Source organism: Phyllobates terribilis, unplaced genomic scaffold (assembly GCF_046119375.1).
Source record: "Phyllobates terribilis strain yellow unplaced genomic scaffold, ASM4611937v1 Scaffold_3__8_contigs__length_932513732, whole genome shotgun sequence".
NCBI lineage: Eukaryota > Metazoa > Chordata > Amphibia > Anura > Dendrobatidae > Phyllobates > Phyllobates terribilis.
The window spans coordinates 346,602,136-346,618,666 of NW_027362763.1; the positions used below are offsets into that span (position 1 = coordinate 346,602,136).

At 47.7% G+C, this 16,531-nt stretch overlaps 1 protein-coding gene across 1 annotated transcript in view; it reads left to right on the top strand.

The window, feature by feature from the left end:
* Nucleotides 1-16,531, top strand: part of LOC141259356 (uncharacterized) — a 751,467-nt gene that overhangs the window by 150,963 nt on the left and 583,973 nt on the right. The window contains exons 10-11 of the mRNA XM_073675220.1: nucleotides 13,001-13,123; nucleotides 13,235-13,359. Coding sequence (XP_073531321.1) covers nucleotides 13,001-13,123; nucleotides 13,235-13,359 — 248 coding nt within the window. The remainder of the gene's footprint in view (nucleotides 1-13,000; nucleotides 13,124-13,234; nucleotides 13,360-16,531) is intronic.

The window sequence follows — 16,531 nt, forward strand, 5'->3', positions numbered from 1 at the left end:
CACTGCTGTCAACAACGTGGTCAGAGGTATTAAACCACTTTTACAGGCTCACAATAAAGCGTTCAAAAACGAAACTGAAACGGTTTTCCTGTGAAATATGTTAAGGAACTTCCTTTCCAGGGTAAAGACTTGTGTATAAGGTAAAATAAATAACCAAAAACAAAAAATACTCCTCCACACCTTGGGCTATGTTCACAAGTAGCATTTTTTATGCGTTTTTGCACTTTTGTATTGCTTTCAACCGTGACAAAAGCATTCACCGGGAAATGTCATTTTAACATTTTACAATCTTATCTGGCCATGTGCTGTGTGACACATGCATACAGTGCTGAAAAGACATGGGAACAGCAAGGGGAAGACCCCTTGAAGCATTTCTGACACCCAGGTCACTGCCTAAAAGTGTGCCCATCAGAATTGATCCTTGCCGCATCAGAAGATGCAGACTTGCAACTATCCCCATGCAAGTCCTTCTCCCAGAGCAGTGTTCAATTGTACTTCCCCCATTCCTTGCAATGCAAGCGCAAATATGCAGCCTGCCACCCACCCACCCCCAGGCTGCAATACCATACTGCTAGCTTGCTTGCACTTGAAATTGGGCCTTTTAGGCATGTGGAGGCAGACGTTGGCCACCATGTCATGGCTGCGCCGGCGGCCTGGTATCCATACTCAGTCCCCAGCTGCCCGGTGGCCGAGTGGCCACGCTCGGTCCCCAGCCGCCAGGGGGCGGCCGGGTGTTCACGCTCGGTCCCCAGCCGCCAGGGGGCGGCCGGGTGTCCATACTCGGTCCTCAGTCGCCCGGTGGCCGGGTGTCCACGCTCGGTCCCCAGCCGCCAGGGGGCAGCCAGGTGTCCATACTCGGTCCCCAGCCGCCTGGGGGCAGCCGGGTGTCCATAAATGGTCCCCAGCCACCCCTATTTCTCCTGGGAACTTCCCCCACACTTTTCTTAGCCTGGCCTGCTTTAGGGCAGCATTGGACAAGCCCACCAGAGAACCAGACTCCAGTTGAGCATGCCAAGGTGAGGAGCATGATGATGATGATAGAAGTTAGCATCTGCTTTGTTTTCTTGGAATGCAATCGTAAGTGTGCAATCTGCCACCCACCCACAGGCTGCAATACCATACTGCTAGCTTGCTTGCACTTGAAATTGGGCCTTTCAGGCTTGTGGAGGCAGAGGCTGCCACCATGTCATGGCTGCGTCGGCAGCCTGGTATCCATACTCAGTCCCCAGCCGCCCGGAGGCCGGGTGTCCACGCTCGGTCCCCAGCCGCCCGGCGGCCGGGTGTCCACGCTCGGTCCCCAGCCACCAGGGGGCGGCCAGGTGTCCATACTCGGTCCCCAGCCGCCTGGGGTCGGCCGGGTGTCCATAAATGGTCTCCAGCCGCCCCTATTTGAAGGACAGCCAAACCACAAACATGTGGACAAGTGAATATAGCCAGGGATTGTCCATCTCACTGACGCCTTCACACTGGGTTAATATTGTGTCAGCCAGGACACAGTTGGACACTGGGGTGCAACATGTCCTCCAGACATAGAGAATTGCGGGTCCTGGGTCTATCAGGCTTCAACACAAAGTTCAGAAGGTAGACAGAGGCAGTGGTCTGCCTCCTACACAACGAGTAAATTACTCATGGTCATGAGGCCATCCATCTCCTTAGCTTTCTGTTCCTTGGAATGCAAGCGCATGTATGTAGTAGCGGCTAGGCCTGAGGTGGTCAGGGTTTTGGCGCATATCCTACTTCCTCCGAGGATTGCTGGATGTTTTCCTCCTACTATCCCAGTTCTATGACTCCCGTTAAAACAAATGGATGAGGTGGTGGCAAAGGAGAAAGAGCAGGAGGAACAGGGACCAATGACATCAATATCAGGCCAGTCAAACACACATGTCTTGTAGGATATGTTTCTGTAACAAAAGGAGCGGTTTGGCTACACAGTTATAGAGCATACAGTGAGTGCAATGCCTACCAAAAATTTCGAGGCACTCCAATGCCCCTTGGAAGTGACATGGAGGTCAGAGGGCCTTAACTAAACCGTTTTTTCCATTTATAGCAACTGGGTCTCCTGTACACTGTTGGCCTAAGCAGTGAATGGAAGGCGTTCCAAAAATTAAGAGGAACTGCAATGCCCCTTGAAACAGACGTGGATTACAGCATACTAAAAACCTTCCACCCATTATTGGGGAGTGGGTCTCCCTTAGTCTTCGCCTATGCATTGAAAAGCAAAATCTGACTAAAATTAGGAGGAAATGCAATGCCCGTTGGAAGAGTCGTGGAGGTTAGAGGTAATTAAAAACAACATTTCAATGCCCCTTGGAAGAGCTGTGGAGTTCAGAGTGGTTTAAAAAGATGGTTTTAATGCCCCTTGGAAGAGACGTGGAGGTCACAGTAGCTTAACAAGACGGTTTTAATGCCCCTTGGAAGAGTGGTGGAGGTTACAGTAGAATAAAAAGACAACATCAATGTCCCGTGGAAGAGACGTGGAGGTCACAGTAGCTTAACAAGACGGTTTTAATGCCCCTTGGAAGAATGGTGGAGGTCGCAGTGGAATAAAAAGACAATATCAATGTCCCTTGGAAGAGTGGTGGAGGTCGCAGTAGCTTAACAAGACGGCTTAAATGCCCCTTGGAAGAGTGGTGGAGGTCGCAGTAGCTTAACAAGACAGTTTTAATGCCCCTTGGAAAAGTTGTGGAAGTCGCAGTAGCTTAACAAGACGGTTTTAATGCCCCTTGGAAGAGACGTGGAGGTCACAGTGGAATAAAAAGACAATATCAATGCCCCTTGGAAGAGTGGTGGAGGTCGCAGTAGCTTAACAAGATGGTTTAAATGCCCCTTGGAAGAGACGTGGAGGTCACAGTGGAATAAAAAGACAATATCAATGCCCCTTGTAAGAGTGGTAGAGGTCGCAGTAGCTTAGCAAGACGGTTTTAATGCCCCCTGGAAGAGCGGTGGAGGTCACAGTAGCTTAACAAGACGGTTTTAATGCCCCTTGGAAGAGTGGTGGAGGTTACAGTAGAATAAAAAGACAACATCAATGTCCCGTGGAAGAGACGTGGAGGTCACAGTAGCTTAACAAGACGGTTTTAATGCCCCTTGGAAGAATGGTGGAGGTCGCAGTGGAATAATAAGACAATATCAATGTCCCTTGGAAGAGTGGTGGAGGTCGCAGTAGCTTAACAAGACGGCTTAAATGCCCCTTGGAAGAGTGGTGGAGGTCGCAGTAGCTTAACAAGACAGTTTTAATGCCCCTTGGAAAAGTTGTGGAAGTCGCAGTAGCTTAACAAGACGGTTTTAATGCCCCTTGGAAGAGACGTGGAGGTCACAGTGGAATAAAAAGACAATATCAATGCCCCTTGGAAGCGTGGTGGAGGTCGCAGTAGCTTAACAAGATGGTTTAAATACCCCTTGGAAGAGACGTGGAGGTCACAGTGGAATAAAAAGACAATATCAATGCCCCTTGTAAGAGTGGTAGAGGTCGCAGTAGCTTAGCAAGATGGTTTTAATGCCCCCTGGAAGAGCGGTGGAGGTCACAGTAGCTTAACAAGATGGTTTTAATGCCCCTTGGAAGAGTGGTGGAGGTCACAGTAGCTTAACAAGACAGTTTTAAATCCCCTTGGAAGAATGGTGGAGGTCGCAGTGGAATAATAAGACAATATCAATGTCCCTTGGAAGAGTGGTGGAGGTCGCAGTAGCTTAACAAGACGGCTTAAATGCCCCTTGGAAGAGTGGTGGAGGTCGCAGTAGCTTAACAAGACAGTTTTAATGCCCCTTGGAAAAGTTGTGGAAGTCGCAGTAGCTTAACAAGATGGTTTAAATGCCCCTTGGAAGAGACGTGGAGGTCACAGTGGAATAAAAAGACAATATCAATGCCCCTTGTAAGAGTGGTAGAGGTCGCAGTAGCTTAACCAGACGGTCTTAATGCCCCTTGGAAGAGATGTGGAGGTCAGATTGGTTTAACAAGACGGTTTTAATGCCCCTTGGAAGAGTGGTGGAGGTCACAGTAGCTTAACAAGACAGTTTTAAATCCCCTTGGAAGAGAAGTGGAGGTCAGAGTGGCTTAACAAGACAGTTTTAATGGCCCTTGGACGAGTGGTGGAGGTCACAGTAGCTTAACAAGACAGTTTTAATGCCCCTTACAAGAGCCATGCAGTACAGCATTTTAAAAACATTATTCCCATTATTGGGGAGTGGGTCTCGCATAGTCTTTGCCTATGCCTTCCAAGCAAAAGCTGCCAAAAATTAGGACGGAGGAACTTGCAATGCTGGCAACATGGACCATGGTCACCCTGGTGGTATAGTGGTGGTGGAGGCTGAGGATAAGGAGAAGAGCAAAAAACAGCCGAAATGAGGAAGCGTATACCCATGTGTGGGTGTGAAGCGGTGCATGGAAATACACCTCCCGAAATAACACAGTGGATTTGACTTTATCTTACTCGGCTGTCATTTGGTGGTGATGAGAAGTCTGGCCCAATCCAGCCCTTGTTCATTTGGATAAGGGTCAGCTTGTCAGCATTGTCAGTTGACAGGCGAGTGCGCTTATCAGTTATAATTCCCCCAGTGGCAATAAAAACACGCTCTGATAACACGCTAGCGGCAGGGCAGGCCAGGACCTCCAAGGCGTACAGAGCGAGTTCATTCCAAGTGTCCAGCTTGGATACCCAATAATTAAAAGGCACAGAGGAATCACGGAGGATGCTGGTACGGTCGGCAAGATACTCCATCTTTTGAAACTTTCCACTCCTTGTGAGAGTACCCCGCGCCTCAGGGCCTGTAAGCTGAGCGGGTCTCAGAAAACTGTCCCAGAATGTTGACAGTGTTCCCCTGCCTCTGCTGGATTGGAGTTGCATCTCTCTCGCCTGTACGCCTTGGTTGGTCAACGAACTGTGACCTCTGCTGCTAGCTCGTTCAGATGGGAATTTTTTTAAGAGTTCTGCAGCAAGGGCCTTCTGGTACTGCCCCATTTTTGTAGACCTCTCCACCTCAAGAATAAGAGAGTGAAAGTTCTCCTTGTAGCGGGGTTCTAAAAGTGTCACCAACCAGTAATGACTGTCACCCAACATTTTGACAACGCGAGGGTCACGGTTAAGGCAGCGTAACATAAAGTCAGCCATGCGTGCCAGACTGGTAACAGGCAAGACTTCCGTGTCCTCACCAAGATGATGACTGACCATGCTCTCCTCCTCCTCCTCCTCCTCATCCCCCCTGTCCTCAGGCCACCCACGCTGAACCGACGGTATGACAGTTGTACAGGTACTACCATCTACAGCGCATGATACCAGCTCCTGTTCATCCTCCTCCTCCTCCTCTCCCTCATTGTCCCCCAATGCATGTTGGGATGAGATGAGGCTGGTCTGTGTGTAATCACCCGCTATGACTTCTTGATCCATCTCATCATGCTCTGGCTGCAATGCCTCCTCTTTAATTCTCTGCAGAGAGCATTGCAAAAGACAGACAAGTGGGATGCTGATGCTAATGATGGCATCATCGCCACTCACCATCTTGGTGGACTCCTCAAAGTTTGTCAGGATGGTACATATGTCAGACATCCAGGTCCACTCCTGAGGTCTTATGTGTGGAGTCTGACCTGAATATCGACGGCCTTGTTGCAGCTGGTACTCCACAACTGCCCTCTTCTGCTCACAAATCCTTTGCAACATGTGGAGGGTAGAGTTCCAACGTGTGGGGACATCACACACCAGTCAGTGTGCCGGAAGCTGCAAACGCTGCTGCAACACAGCAAGGGCGGCGGAAGCCGTAGCCGACTTGCGAAAATGAGCTGATAGGCGGCGTACTTTGACGAGCAGATCTGGCAACTCGGGGTACGATTTAAGAAACCGCTGAACCACGAGGTTAAGCACATGAGCCAGGCATGGTACGTGTGTGATCTCGCCTCGCCTCAGAGCCACCACCAGGTTATGGCCATTGTCACACACACAACCATGCCTGGATGTAGGTTCAGCAGTCTCAGCCACAGATCTGCCTGCTCTTTCACAGCTGTCCACAACTCACAAGCATTGTGAGGTTTATCAGCTAAGCTTATGAGTTTCAGCACAGCCTGTTGCCGCTTGGCTAAGGCAGTACTGCAGTTCTTCCAGCTTGTAACTGATGTGTTGATTTCTGAGATGGAGGCTGAACATGAGGAGGAGGAGGAGGATGATGCGCAGGAGCTGTACACTGTGAGGGCAACTCTGACTGACATAGGGCCTGCAATCCTCGGTGTGGCGAGGATGTGTTCCGTCCCAAAGTCCGACTGGGTCCTGGCTTCCACTATGTTTACCCAGTGTGCCATCAGGGAGATGTACCATCCCTGGCCACAAGCACTTGTCCACGTGTCCGTTGTCAGATGGACTCTCCCAGTAACTGCGTTGTTGAGGGCACGGCAGATGTTTTGGGACACGTGCTTGTGTAGTGCGGGGATGGCACACTGGGCAAAATTGTGTCGGCTGGGGTCCGAGTACCGAGGGACGGCCACCGCCATAAGGTTGCGGAAGGATTCCGTCTCCACCAGCCTAAAAGGCAGTATTTCCAACGCAAGCAGTTGTGAAATGTGCGAATTTAGGACTGTGGCCTGTGGGGCGTTGGCTGCGAATTTGCACTTTCATTCAAAGCTCTGGGATATGGACAGTTGAATGCTGCGGTGGGACGTGGACGTGGACGTTGATGCTGTTTCTTGAGAAACTGCCATAACAAGTGAAGACTGAGAGGAGGGGGCATCTTTGCATGCAGTGTGGACAGGGGATTGCCTTGCACGCACAACAGGGGGTTATATTACAGGCACAACAGCGGAAGAAGCAGTGGTGACTCCCGCTGACACTGGTCGTGGACCCTGGGGTTTGCCCCACAAAGTCGGGTGCTTTGCTGCCATGTGCCTGATCATGCTGGTGGCGGTCAGGCTGGTAGTTTTGTCACCCCTGCTGATGCTGGCATGGCAGGTGGTACAAATGGCCTCTTGGAGTTATCAGCAGAGTCTTTAAAAAAAATTCCAGACTCTGGAAGTTCTACCGGTTGTACTGGCAACGTCCCTCATGTTGGTGTTACGGGGAACTGTTGCCCGCCTTCTGTGTGCGGCCACCACACTGCTTCCTGCCTGTTGGGGTACTCTGCCTCCCTCCCCCTGTGTGCTGCAGGCCTTGTTCTGCGTGTCCTCCTGCCACGTTGGGTCAGTTACTAGATCATCCACCACCTCCTCCTCTTCCACTTGCGCACCACGATCCTCCTCCTCACTTCGTGGCAATTGTGTCTCGTCATCGTCCACCTCTTGTGACAAATTGCCAGTGTCGACTTCCTCTGGCCGTGGCTGTTCAAATATTTGGGCATCGCTACATGGGATCTCCTCTTCCACCACTTCAAGCGGAGCAGGCGAGGGGCACAAATATGGAAATGGACCAGTGAACAGATCTTCAGAGTGTCCAAGTGTGGGATCAGTGGGAGGAAGGAGCATCGGGGTGAGGAGGAGTTTGCGGTCGAGACTCACGGCTACTAAAACTTGACTGTGTAGAAGACAGACCGGAGGTGGTGGTGCCCAGGTAACTGGAAGTATTATCTGCTATCCAATTAATAACCTGTTCACACTGATCAGTTCGCAATACTGGTGTTGTAGTGTGCTTCCCTAGTAATTCGGTCATGAAATGGGAGCGAGAAGATGTGGCTGCTGGTTGTGGCACATTTTCACCTTGGCCACGGCCCCGTCCTCTACACGCACCATCACCAGAAATTCTAGTACCACGTCCCTTGCCACGCGCCTTGCCCATTGTAAATGAAGTAAAATAGCTTACACTCGCACTATCAATGGAAAAATGGTAATAAAAAGGAGATTAGAACCGTGGAAGAGGAAAACCACAGTTCTATTTCTCTGGCCTACACCAGACTCTTTTAAAAAGATATATTGGTGTCTGAACAGTCAGGGAGACACTATTACTTTTTTTTTACGGTAAAAATGCCAAAAGCAGGATAATACAGAGATTTGAACCGTGGAACTGAAAAACCACAGTTCTAGTTATCTGGCCTACACCAGACTCTTTTAACCCTAGAGCGCATAACCATAAAAATCTACATTTTCACATACCTGGGGCCTTTTAGGCCCATGTGCAAATAACATGGAATAACTCAAACAAAAATGACAAACAACTATATACCTGAGGAATACCTAGAGTTTCAAAATTCTAACTAAAGTAATCTTGCAGAAAATAGAAAACAATTAACAGGGCGGGCCTGCGAGGCCCCAGGTATGCGTTCTAGGGTTAAACAGATATATTTGTGTCTTAACAGTCAGGGAGACACTATTACTGTTTTTTTTTACGGAAAAAATGCCAAAAGCAGGATAATACACAGATTTGACCCGTGGAACTGCCAAACCACAGTTCTAGTTATCTGGCCTACACCAGACTCTATTAAACAGATATATTTGTGTCTGAACAGTCAGGGAGACACTATTACTGTTTTTTTTTTACGGTAAAAATGCCAAAAGCAGGATAATACATAGATTTGAACTGTGGAACTGCAAAACCAAAGTTCTAGTTATCTGGTCTACACCAGACTCTTTTAAACAGATATATTGGTGTCTGAACAGTCAGGGAGACACTATTACTGCTTTTTATTACGGTAAAAATGCCAAAAGCAGGATAATACAGAGATTTGAACTGTGGAACTGCAAAACCAAAGTTCTAGTTATCTGGCCTACACCAGACTCCTTTAAACAGATATGTTGGTGTCTGAACAGTCACAGACACACTCAATTTTTTTTTTTTTTGGGGGGGGGGGGATACCAAAAGGTTAATAAGACGCGTATTTGTACAGTCTGACTGAAGAAATAAAAAATACAGGATTTAGATGAAAAAAAAAAGGATTTTTCCTGGCCCCTGAGACCGGGGGATAAGTCTAGCAATTTGACCAGCAGGAGCACACAGGACTGTAATGCAGCGTTTGCTGGTATAACCACTGTGTCTCCTATACAGCCTGCCTGCCTGCCTGATATCTGGGATGGATATTAGTCCTGGGAAGGACTGTTTGTTTGATTTGGCATGCTTTAGAGACCCTACACTACCTATTTCACACTTTATATCTCTCCCTAACTCAGCAGCACTCTCCCTACACTGTCTGATCTGGAGCGACTGTGTCCAAGATGGCGTCGCCCGGTTTTAAATACTCGAGATGACGCTGTGCGGCCAGCCAATCACCGTAATGCCCACAAACAACATGGCTGCAGCATTACAGTGACTGGCTGGCAATCCCTGCGTGTTCATTGGCTCTGTAAAGAGCGCCAAATGTGCAGGGCGGTGACCCGAGTTCCCGCCCGAGTAACCCGGAAACTTTCGGTGCTCACCGAACATCCCGAGTAGCGAGATGCTCAGGTAAGTACCGAGCAGTGTCGAGCATGCTCGCTCAACACTACTTGTTAGTACTGCAGAATACAGCCAGATGTTTTCCATATTACAGCGATAAAAATGTAGAATATTGTAGTGAACTTGAAAAATATTGGCCACCATTTACATTTTGTTGCGGTGTGTCAGTCAAGCTATTCACACAAGGTCGCTGTGAAGAATAGTAACCTTCAGGCCCGCTATTTAAAACCGTGGTTGTCCATCAGACGTATCACATATAACTGCGGCCCAAATTCAGCCATTTCTGGCCTCCATTTACATTTTGTAGCAGTGTGTCAATGAAGCTATTCACTCGAGGTCGCTGTGAAGAATAGTAACCCACAGGCCCGCTATTTAAAACTGTGGTTGTCTGACAGATGTATCACATATAACTGCTGTCCAAATTCAGCCATTTCTGGCCTCCATTTGTGCAATATTCGCATATGAGTACTATCCATGGTCTTCAAGGATAGCACTCGTACCTGGGATAGTCTATGGGGCCATTCACATGTCCATGATTTTAGAGACATGTCCGATTTTGATCCAAGGGTCAGATCACAATTGGCCATGCAAGTCAATGAGTTTGAAAAAAAAAAAACGGACTGCACTTTGATGATATTTCAGTACAGTCAATTTTCACGGTCTGTAAGGATGGAGAAGGTGGAGAATTTTTTTATTTTTTTATTTCTCCAGATCGATAAAAACAGATGACACTCAGGCCACACTCTGATTAAAGTCTGATCAGAATAATCGGTCCATTTTTCTTGTATGTGGAAAAATCAGAAGTGTGAATGAGGCCCAAGGCTGTCTTTAATTATTAGTGGATCCTACCTGCCCTTTAAATTTGGTTAGGTCCTATGAAAGAATGGTACATCTTGTCATTGTTGAAGGGCTCCCGTGAATTGGCCAATTTATGCACCAAGTACCTTCATTTTGCATATCTCTGCGCTTTCAGAGGCAACTGTATTATTTTTTTTGTTTATTATGCAGTAACAGCAGCAGCCCCTGTTCACACTTATTTTATTCTGTCTGGAGGTGATATGCATACACATAGAGTGGTTGTCCAAGTTTGGGATGAAAGTCTGCAATCACTCTATATGACTTCGGTCATCTGAATCTTCACATCATATGCTGTCAGGATTCTCTGATACCAGTGGCAAGAACAGTTGGTCATGTGGCTACGAGTATGTGTTTTGCATATATGTGGTCACGTGCCAATTAGACGTGCTGGGCCTCACTCAGTTACCTTGTATTGACCGAAGACGATCACGTCTAGTCAAAATGTGATTGGAAGCATGCAAATCACATACTTGTGGTCGCATGACCGCCTGCTCTCGCTGCTGGCATCAGAGAATCCTCACAGCGTGTGACGCGTGTGCTGTTGCTGTGAGGATTCAGAAGTCTGCAGTCATATAGAGTGATTGCAGACTTTCATCTCAAGCCTGGACAACTCTTTAAGAGTAAGATCCCACTTTCAGGATTTGCTGCAGTTTTGACGGTGCGGAATTTTTGCACTTATTATGTAAATTAGTGGACACACATTTTACCTTTTTTTTTACACATGCAGATTTTCCTCATCTAAGCAAGTCTATGCGGAAAGTCCACATGCAGGCCCGCAAGAGAAATTGACATGCTGCAGTCTGGAAGACGCTCCGCATGTCAGTTTCCGCAGGTGATCCGCAGGTGCACGGAGATGTATAGTGAACATGGGATTTCTAGAAATCCCATGCACTATGCTGTAAAATCTGGCAGATGCGATTTTGACACTGCATAAATATGCAGCGTCAAAACCGCAGCAAATCTTGAACATGGGAACGTACCCTAAGGGTATGTGCACACTATCCGGAGCCACTGCGGGTTGGCGCTGTGTGTTTATACAGCGTCAAAACCGCAGTGGCCAGATGTTACAGCATAGTGGATGGAATTTGTAGAAATCCCATGCCTACTATGCATATCTGGGCACCTGAGGATCACCCGTGGACACGGACATGCGGGGGGTCTTTCCAGACCGCAGCATGTCAATTTCTCTTGAGGGTCCGCATGCAGGCTTTCCCCATAGACCTAACCTCTATGAGAAAAGTCAGCAGGTGAAAAAAAAAATGGAGCCGCTCATTTACAAATTGAGCGAAAGCCACCAGCGCCTATTCCGCAGCGTCGGGGCTGCAGGCTGGTATGCATCGTAGGGACATGCAGTTTAGCTACCTGCAGCAAATACTATAGTGGTTAGTGATGGTCTGGAGTCAGATGTATTCTCTGACAGCCGTGTCTTTTGCTCTGCTTTGCACTCTTCAGCCTGTTCATTCCTCCTTCAGTTAATCCTTCTCTAGTAGTGCATGATCTGCAGTGCAGATAAGTGTGTAAAGAAGTAATTTAAACAATTTACTAATATGCTTCCATTGTCACAGGTGTCCTAATGTTCAGCTCAACCCTCTGGTCCCAGGTTCAGGATCTCTACCTCAGGCCCTGTGGTGACTGACACAGACACAAGACAGTGGCTTCATGTGAGGGGCTTCCTGACTCTTTATTTGTTCATAGCCCTCCTCTCCAATTAGCCTAGAAAGTTGAACAATTCCAAACACAACCTCTCCCCCTGCCTTATCACCCGCACATCCAACAGGACACAAGGAAGAAAAAAACTTGTTTACATTTCACACTCAAAGTGCAGAGTGCTGCAGTGAGTCAGTCAGCTGAGACTTACCCCTGCAGCCAGGCGGGCTCCATCTGTCTCCACTAGGGAGGCTCTAATAATGATCACGCTCAGGTTGCTCACTTTCTCTCTGGTGACTGTGCATGAAGCGTAGTGATCTAGAGGGGCATGTCTATGGACAGAGTAGTCGACACTGGGCCCCCTGAACGCTTGGGCCCCGTAGCAGTCACGTGGTCTGCCTATATGGGTGGCATGTCACTACTCCTCAAAAAAAATTTTGGACCACTATTCTTTTGCAAACTGCTCCAGTTCTCTTAAATTTGAAGTGTGCCTTCTCCCAACAATAATTTTAAGATCTCTCCACAGGTGTTCAATGGGATTTAGATCCAGACTCATTGGTGGCCACATTAGAACTTTCCAGAGCTTTGTATCCATCAATTTCTGGGTACTTTTTGAAGTATGTTTGGGGTCATTGTCCTGCTGGAAGATCCATGACTCAGTATGCAAACACAGCTTTCTGCCACTGGGCACTAGATTGTGGCCCAAAATCCTTTGTTAATCTTCATATTTCATGATGCCTTGCACAGTCATGGCACCCAGTCCTGGAGGCAGCAAAACAACCCCAAAACATCTTTGAACCTCCACCATATTTGACTGTAGGTACTGTGTTGTTCTCTTTGTAGGCCTCATTCCGTTTACGTCAAATTGCAGAATTATAGATTTACCAAAAAGCTCTATATTGGTCTCAAATGTCCACAAGATGCTTTCCCAAAAGGATTTTGGCTTACTCAAGTACAGTACATTTTGGCAAACTTTTTTATGTCTCTGGGTCTGCAGTGGGGTCCTCCTGGGTCTTCTGCTATAGTGTTTAATTTCATCCAAAATCCAAATGCTCAACTTGTGCACATACCCTAAACCTCTAATTTATAACTGTCCCTATTTAACTGCATATATCGTAAATAAAGAATTTAACTATTTAATATCTGTACATACTTTCCAGATGTGGATGAATGTACAAATGGACGTCACAGGTGCAACTCCAATGCTGTCTGTACGAACATCCCAGGGTCATATAAGTGCACTTGTAACTCTGGATATATTGGCGATGGATTTACCTGCAAAGGTACGAAGTGGAATTTTATATTTTCCCTACGTGTAATATCATTTTTTTTCACAGTTAATCTTTATATAATATAAATCTACAATTTTCATTATTATATTATCTTTATCACAGAGGTCAGATTGTTTGAATACCGAAGTGGAATAAGAGCTACGTGGCGCTATCCAGACTTTGTTTCTCAAATGATTGACATCCCAGCAGGTTTTCCTTTTGGTGCATCATTTTACAGCATGTTATATGTAAGTTAAGCTTACTGTGTTACACACTACTAGCAAGTGAACCATAAAAACAATAATATGAAAAAAGGAAAACCCAATTGGAAGGGTGTTTTAGATCAGAAAAGATCTGTTGGATAAAATTCTGCCTTTGAATAATATATATGGTGAATGTGAGTTAGTAGGGGCATCTCATGCTCAAGACCCCAAGTATTAAAGCAGAGAGTGGTTTTTTTGTGAGCTTTTCTCACTTAGAAAAGCCCAGAATGTTTTTGCGTTATATGGACAGGCCATTAGATTAATGATATCTATGCAAACTTTGTAATTCTTCATGTATCATGTGGTGAATTTGCAAGGAAATTATTAATTATTACAATTTATTTTTAAAGCACCATTAATTCCAAGGAGCTGTACTTGTGAAAAGAGTTACATAGATATAACATAAATAAAAGTAAGTAAACAAACTGACAAACTGGTACTGAAGAGGAGAGGACCCTGTCCGCACTAGTTTAAAGTCTACAGTGTAATGAGAAAGGAGACAGTAGATTGGTGGGGGAAAGCAACTCTGATAATAGTGAGGTGGCAGCGGGGTTATGGCATTCAGTATGCTCTTTGGAAGAGGTGCTTAATCAGGTTGCTTCTGAAGGTTCCAAATCTTAGAGACAATCTGACTAGTGATGAGCGAACGTGCTCGCCACTGCGCATCACTGTGATTGACAAACTCGGCTCTCGGCAAATATTTCCGGGTTGCTCGGGCAGGAACTCTGGTCCCCTCCCTGCATGTTTGGCGCTCTTTAGAAAGCCAATGAACATAAAGGGATTGCCAGCCATGCACTGTAATGCCGGAGCCATGTTGGTTGTGGGCATTAGAGTGATTGGCTGGCCGCACAGCATCGTCAGGTGTATATAAGACTGGGTGCCGCCATGCTCGTCACAGTCTACTCCAGAATTAGGCAGAGTAGGGAGAGCTGCTGCTGCATCTGGGAGAGATTTGCTTCTTCATAGTTAGTATAGGTATTCCACAACATATATGTTTATCCAACTGAACTAACAGTCCTTCTGAGGACTAATCCAGCTGCATATATTCAGTGGTGATAGCAGGAATTAGGCAGGCAGTGTATGTGGCAGACTGCAGTGCATATAGTGCAAGAGGGTCCATTGAACATTCCTGCTGCTGCTGTTCTTACAGATATTTGTAGAAATAGCCACGGATATCAGGGGCCAGGGAAACATTTTTTTGGTCTTAATCCTGGCTATTTGCTTAAAAAGCAATCCTGAGTACACCAGTTTTCTGCTCCATTTGCTTGTTCTCACTGCAGAATAAAGCTAGATCTGTTCCATATTTCAGCAATAAAAATCCAGAAATTTAAACTGAACGTGGAAAATATTGGCTTCCTTTTCCATTCTGTTGCAGTGTGTCAGTGAAGCTATTCACACTAGGTGTCTGTGAAGGATGGATAGTATTACAAAATTATAGGACTGTTATTTAAAACCGTGGTTCTCTGTGAGACATCTAATCTAATCTAATATATATATATAATTGTCTTATCCCGTCTGTCTGTCTGTCTATCTGTCTGTCTGTCTGTCCAGGAAATCCCACGTCGCTGATTGGTCAGGCCGCGGCCAATCAGCGACGCGGGATTTCAGAACAAGATGGCGGCCGTTAGCGGCTCACCCTCACACGCTCACCCTCACACGCTCACCCTCACACGCTCACCCTCACACCCTCAGATGCTCACCCTCAGACGCTCACTCTCAGACGCTCACGCTCGGAAGCTCACGCTCTGATGCTCACGCTCTGATGCTCACGCTCGGACGCTCACGCTCGGACGCTCACGCTCGGACGCTCACGCTCTGACGCTCTCACGCTCATGCTCTCACGCTCATGCTCGGACGCTCACGCTCTCACTCTCTCATTCTCACGCTCTGACACTCACGCTCTGACACTCACGCTCTGACGCTCACGCTCTGACGCTCACGGTCTGACGCTCACGCTCTGACGCTCATGCTCTGACGCTCATGCTCTGACTCTCACGCTCGGATGCTCACGCTCGGATGCTCACGCTCGGATGCTCACGCTCTGACGCTCACGCTCTGACGCTCACGCTCGGACGCTCATGCTCACGCTCTGACACTCACGCTTGGACGCTCACGCTCGGACACTCATGCTCGGACACTCATGCTCAGACGCTCACGCTCGGATGCTCACGCTTTGACGCTCACCTTCGGGCGCTCACCCTTGGACGCTTACCCTCAGACGCTCACCCTCGGATGCTCACCCTCGGATGCTCACCCTCACACGCTCACATTCTCACGCTCCCACGCTCACCCTCACACGCTCACCCTCACACGCTCGCACGCTGAGGGCCGAGGACGTGGCCGTGGGCAAGCTGAAATTGTGCCTCCACAAACACCCACATCTTGTCGCTCGACCTTCCTGTCCCAATTAATAGTGGACCGCAGAACACCACTATTAAACACAGAGGCTATTGGTTGGATAGCAGATAATGCTTCCAGTCAATTAGCCACCACCACCACCCTGTCTTCCTCACGGTAAAGTCTCAGTAGCCGTGAGTCCTGACCGCATATTGCTCATCCTGATCCTTCTTCCTCCCACAATGCCGAGTGCCTGGAGACAACTGATCCCACACTTGGACACTCAAAAGATCTGTTCACTTTTCCATTTGTAGGTTCGGGCCTCTCGCCCGAACAGCTTCAAGCGAGTCAAGAGGACCAAATTTTGGAGCAGCCACGGTCACATGAAGGCGACGGTGGGAAGTGTAATTACTGTTGCAAGCGGTGGATGATGATGATGATGATGAGACACCATTGCCAGAAAGTCAGGAGGAGGACCAGGGTGCGGTACTGGAAGACGAGATGGTGGATGAAATAGTAACTGACCCAACCTGGCAAGGGGACATACAGAGCGAGGACAGCTGCACACAGGGAAAGGGAGGCATAGCACCACAACAGGCAGGAAGAAGCAGTGTGGTGGCCGCAGACACAAGGCGGGAAAGCGATCCTCGTAACGCCAACAGGACAGTAGTTGCCGGTACAACTGTTAGGTCTTCCCGAGTCTGGTTAAATTTTAAAGACTCTGCAGATAACCTCAAAAAGGCCATTTGCACAACCTGCCAGGTCAGCATCAGCAGTGGTAGCAAAACTGTCAGCCTGACCACCACCAGCATGATCAGGC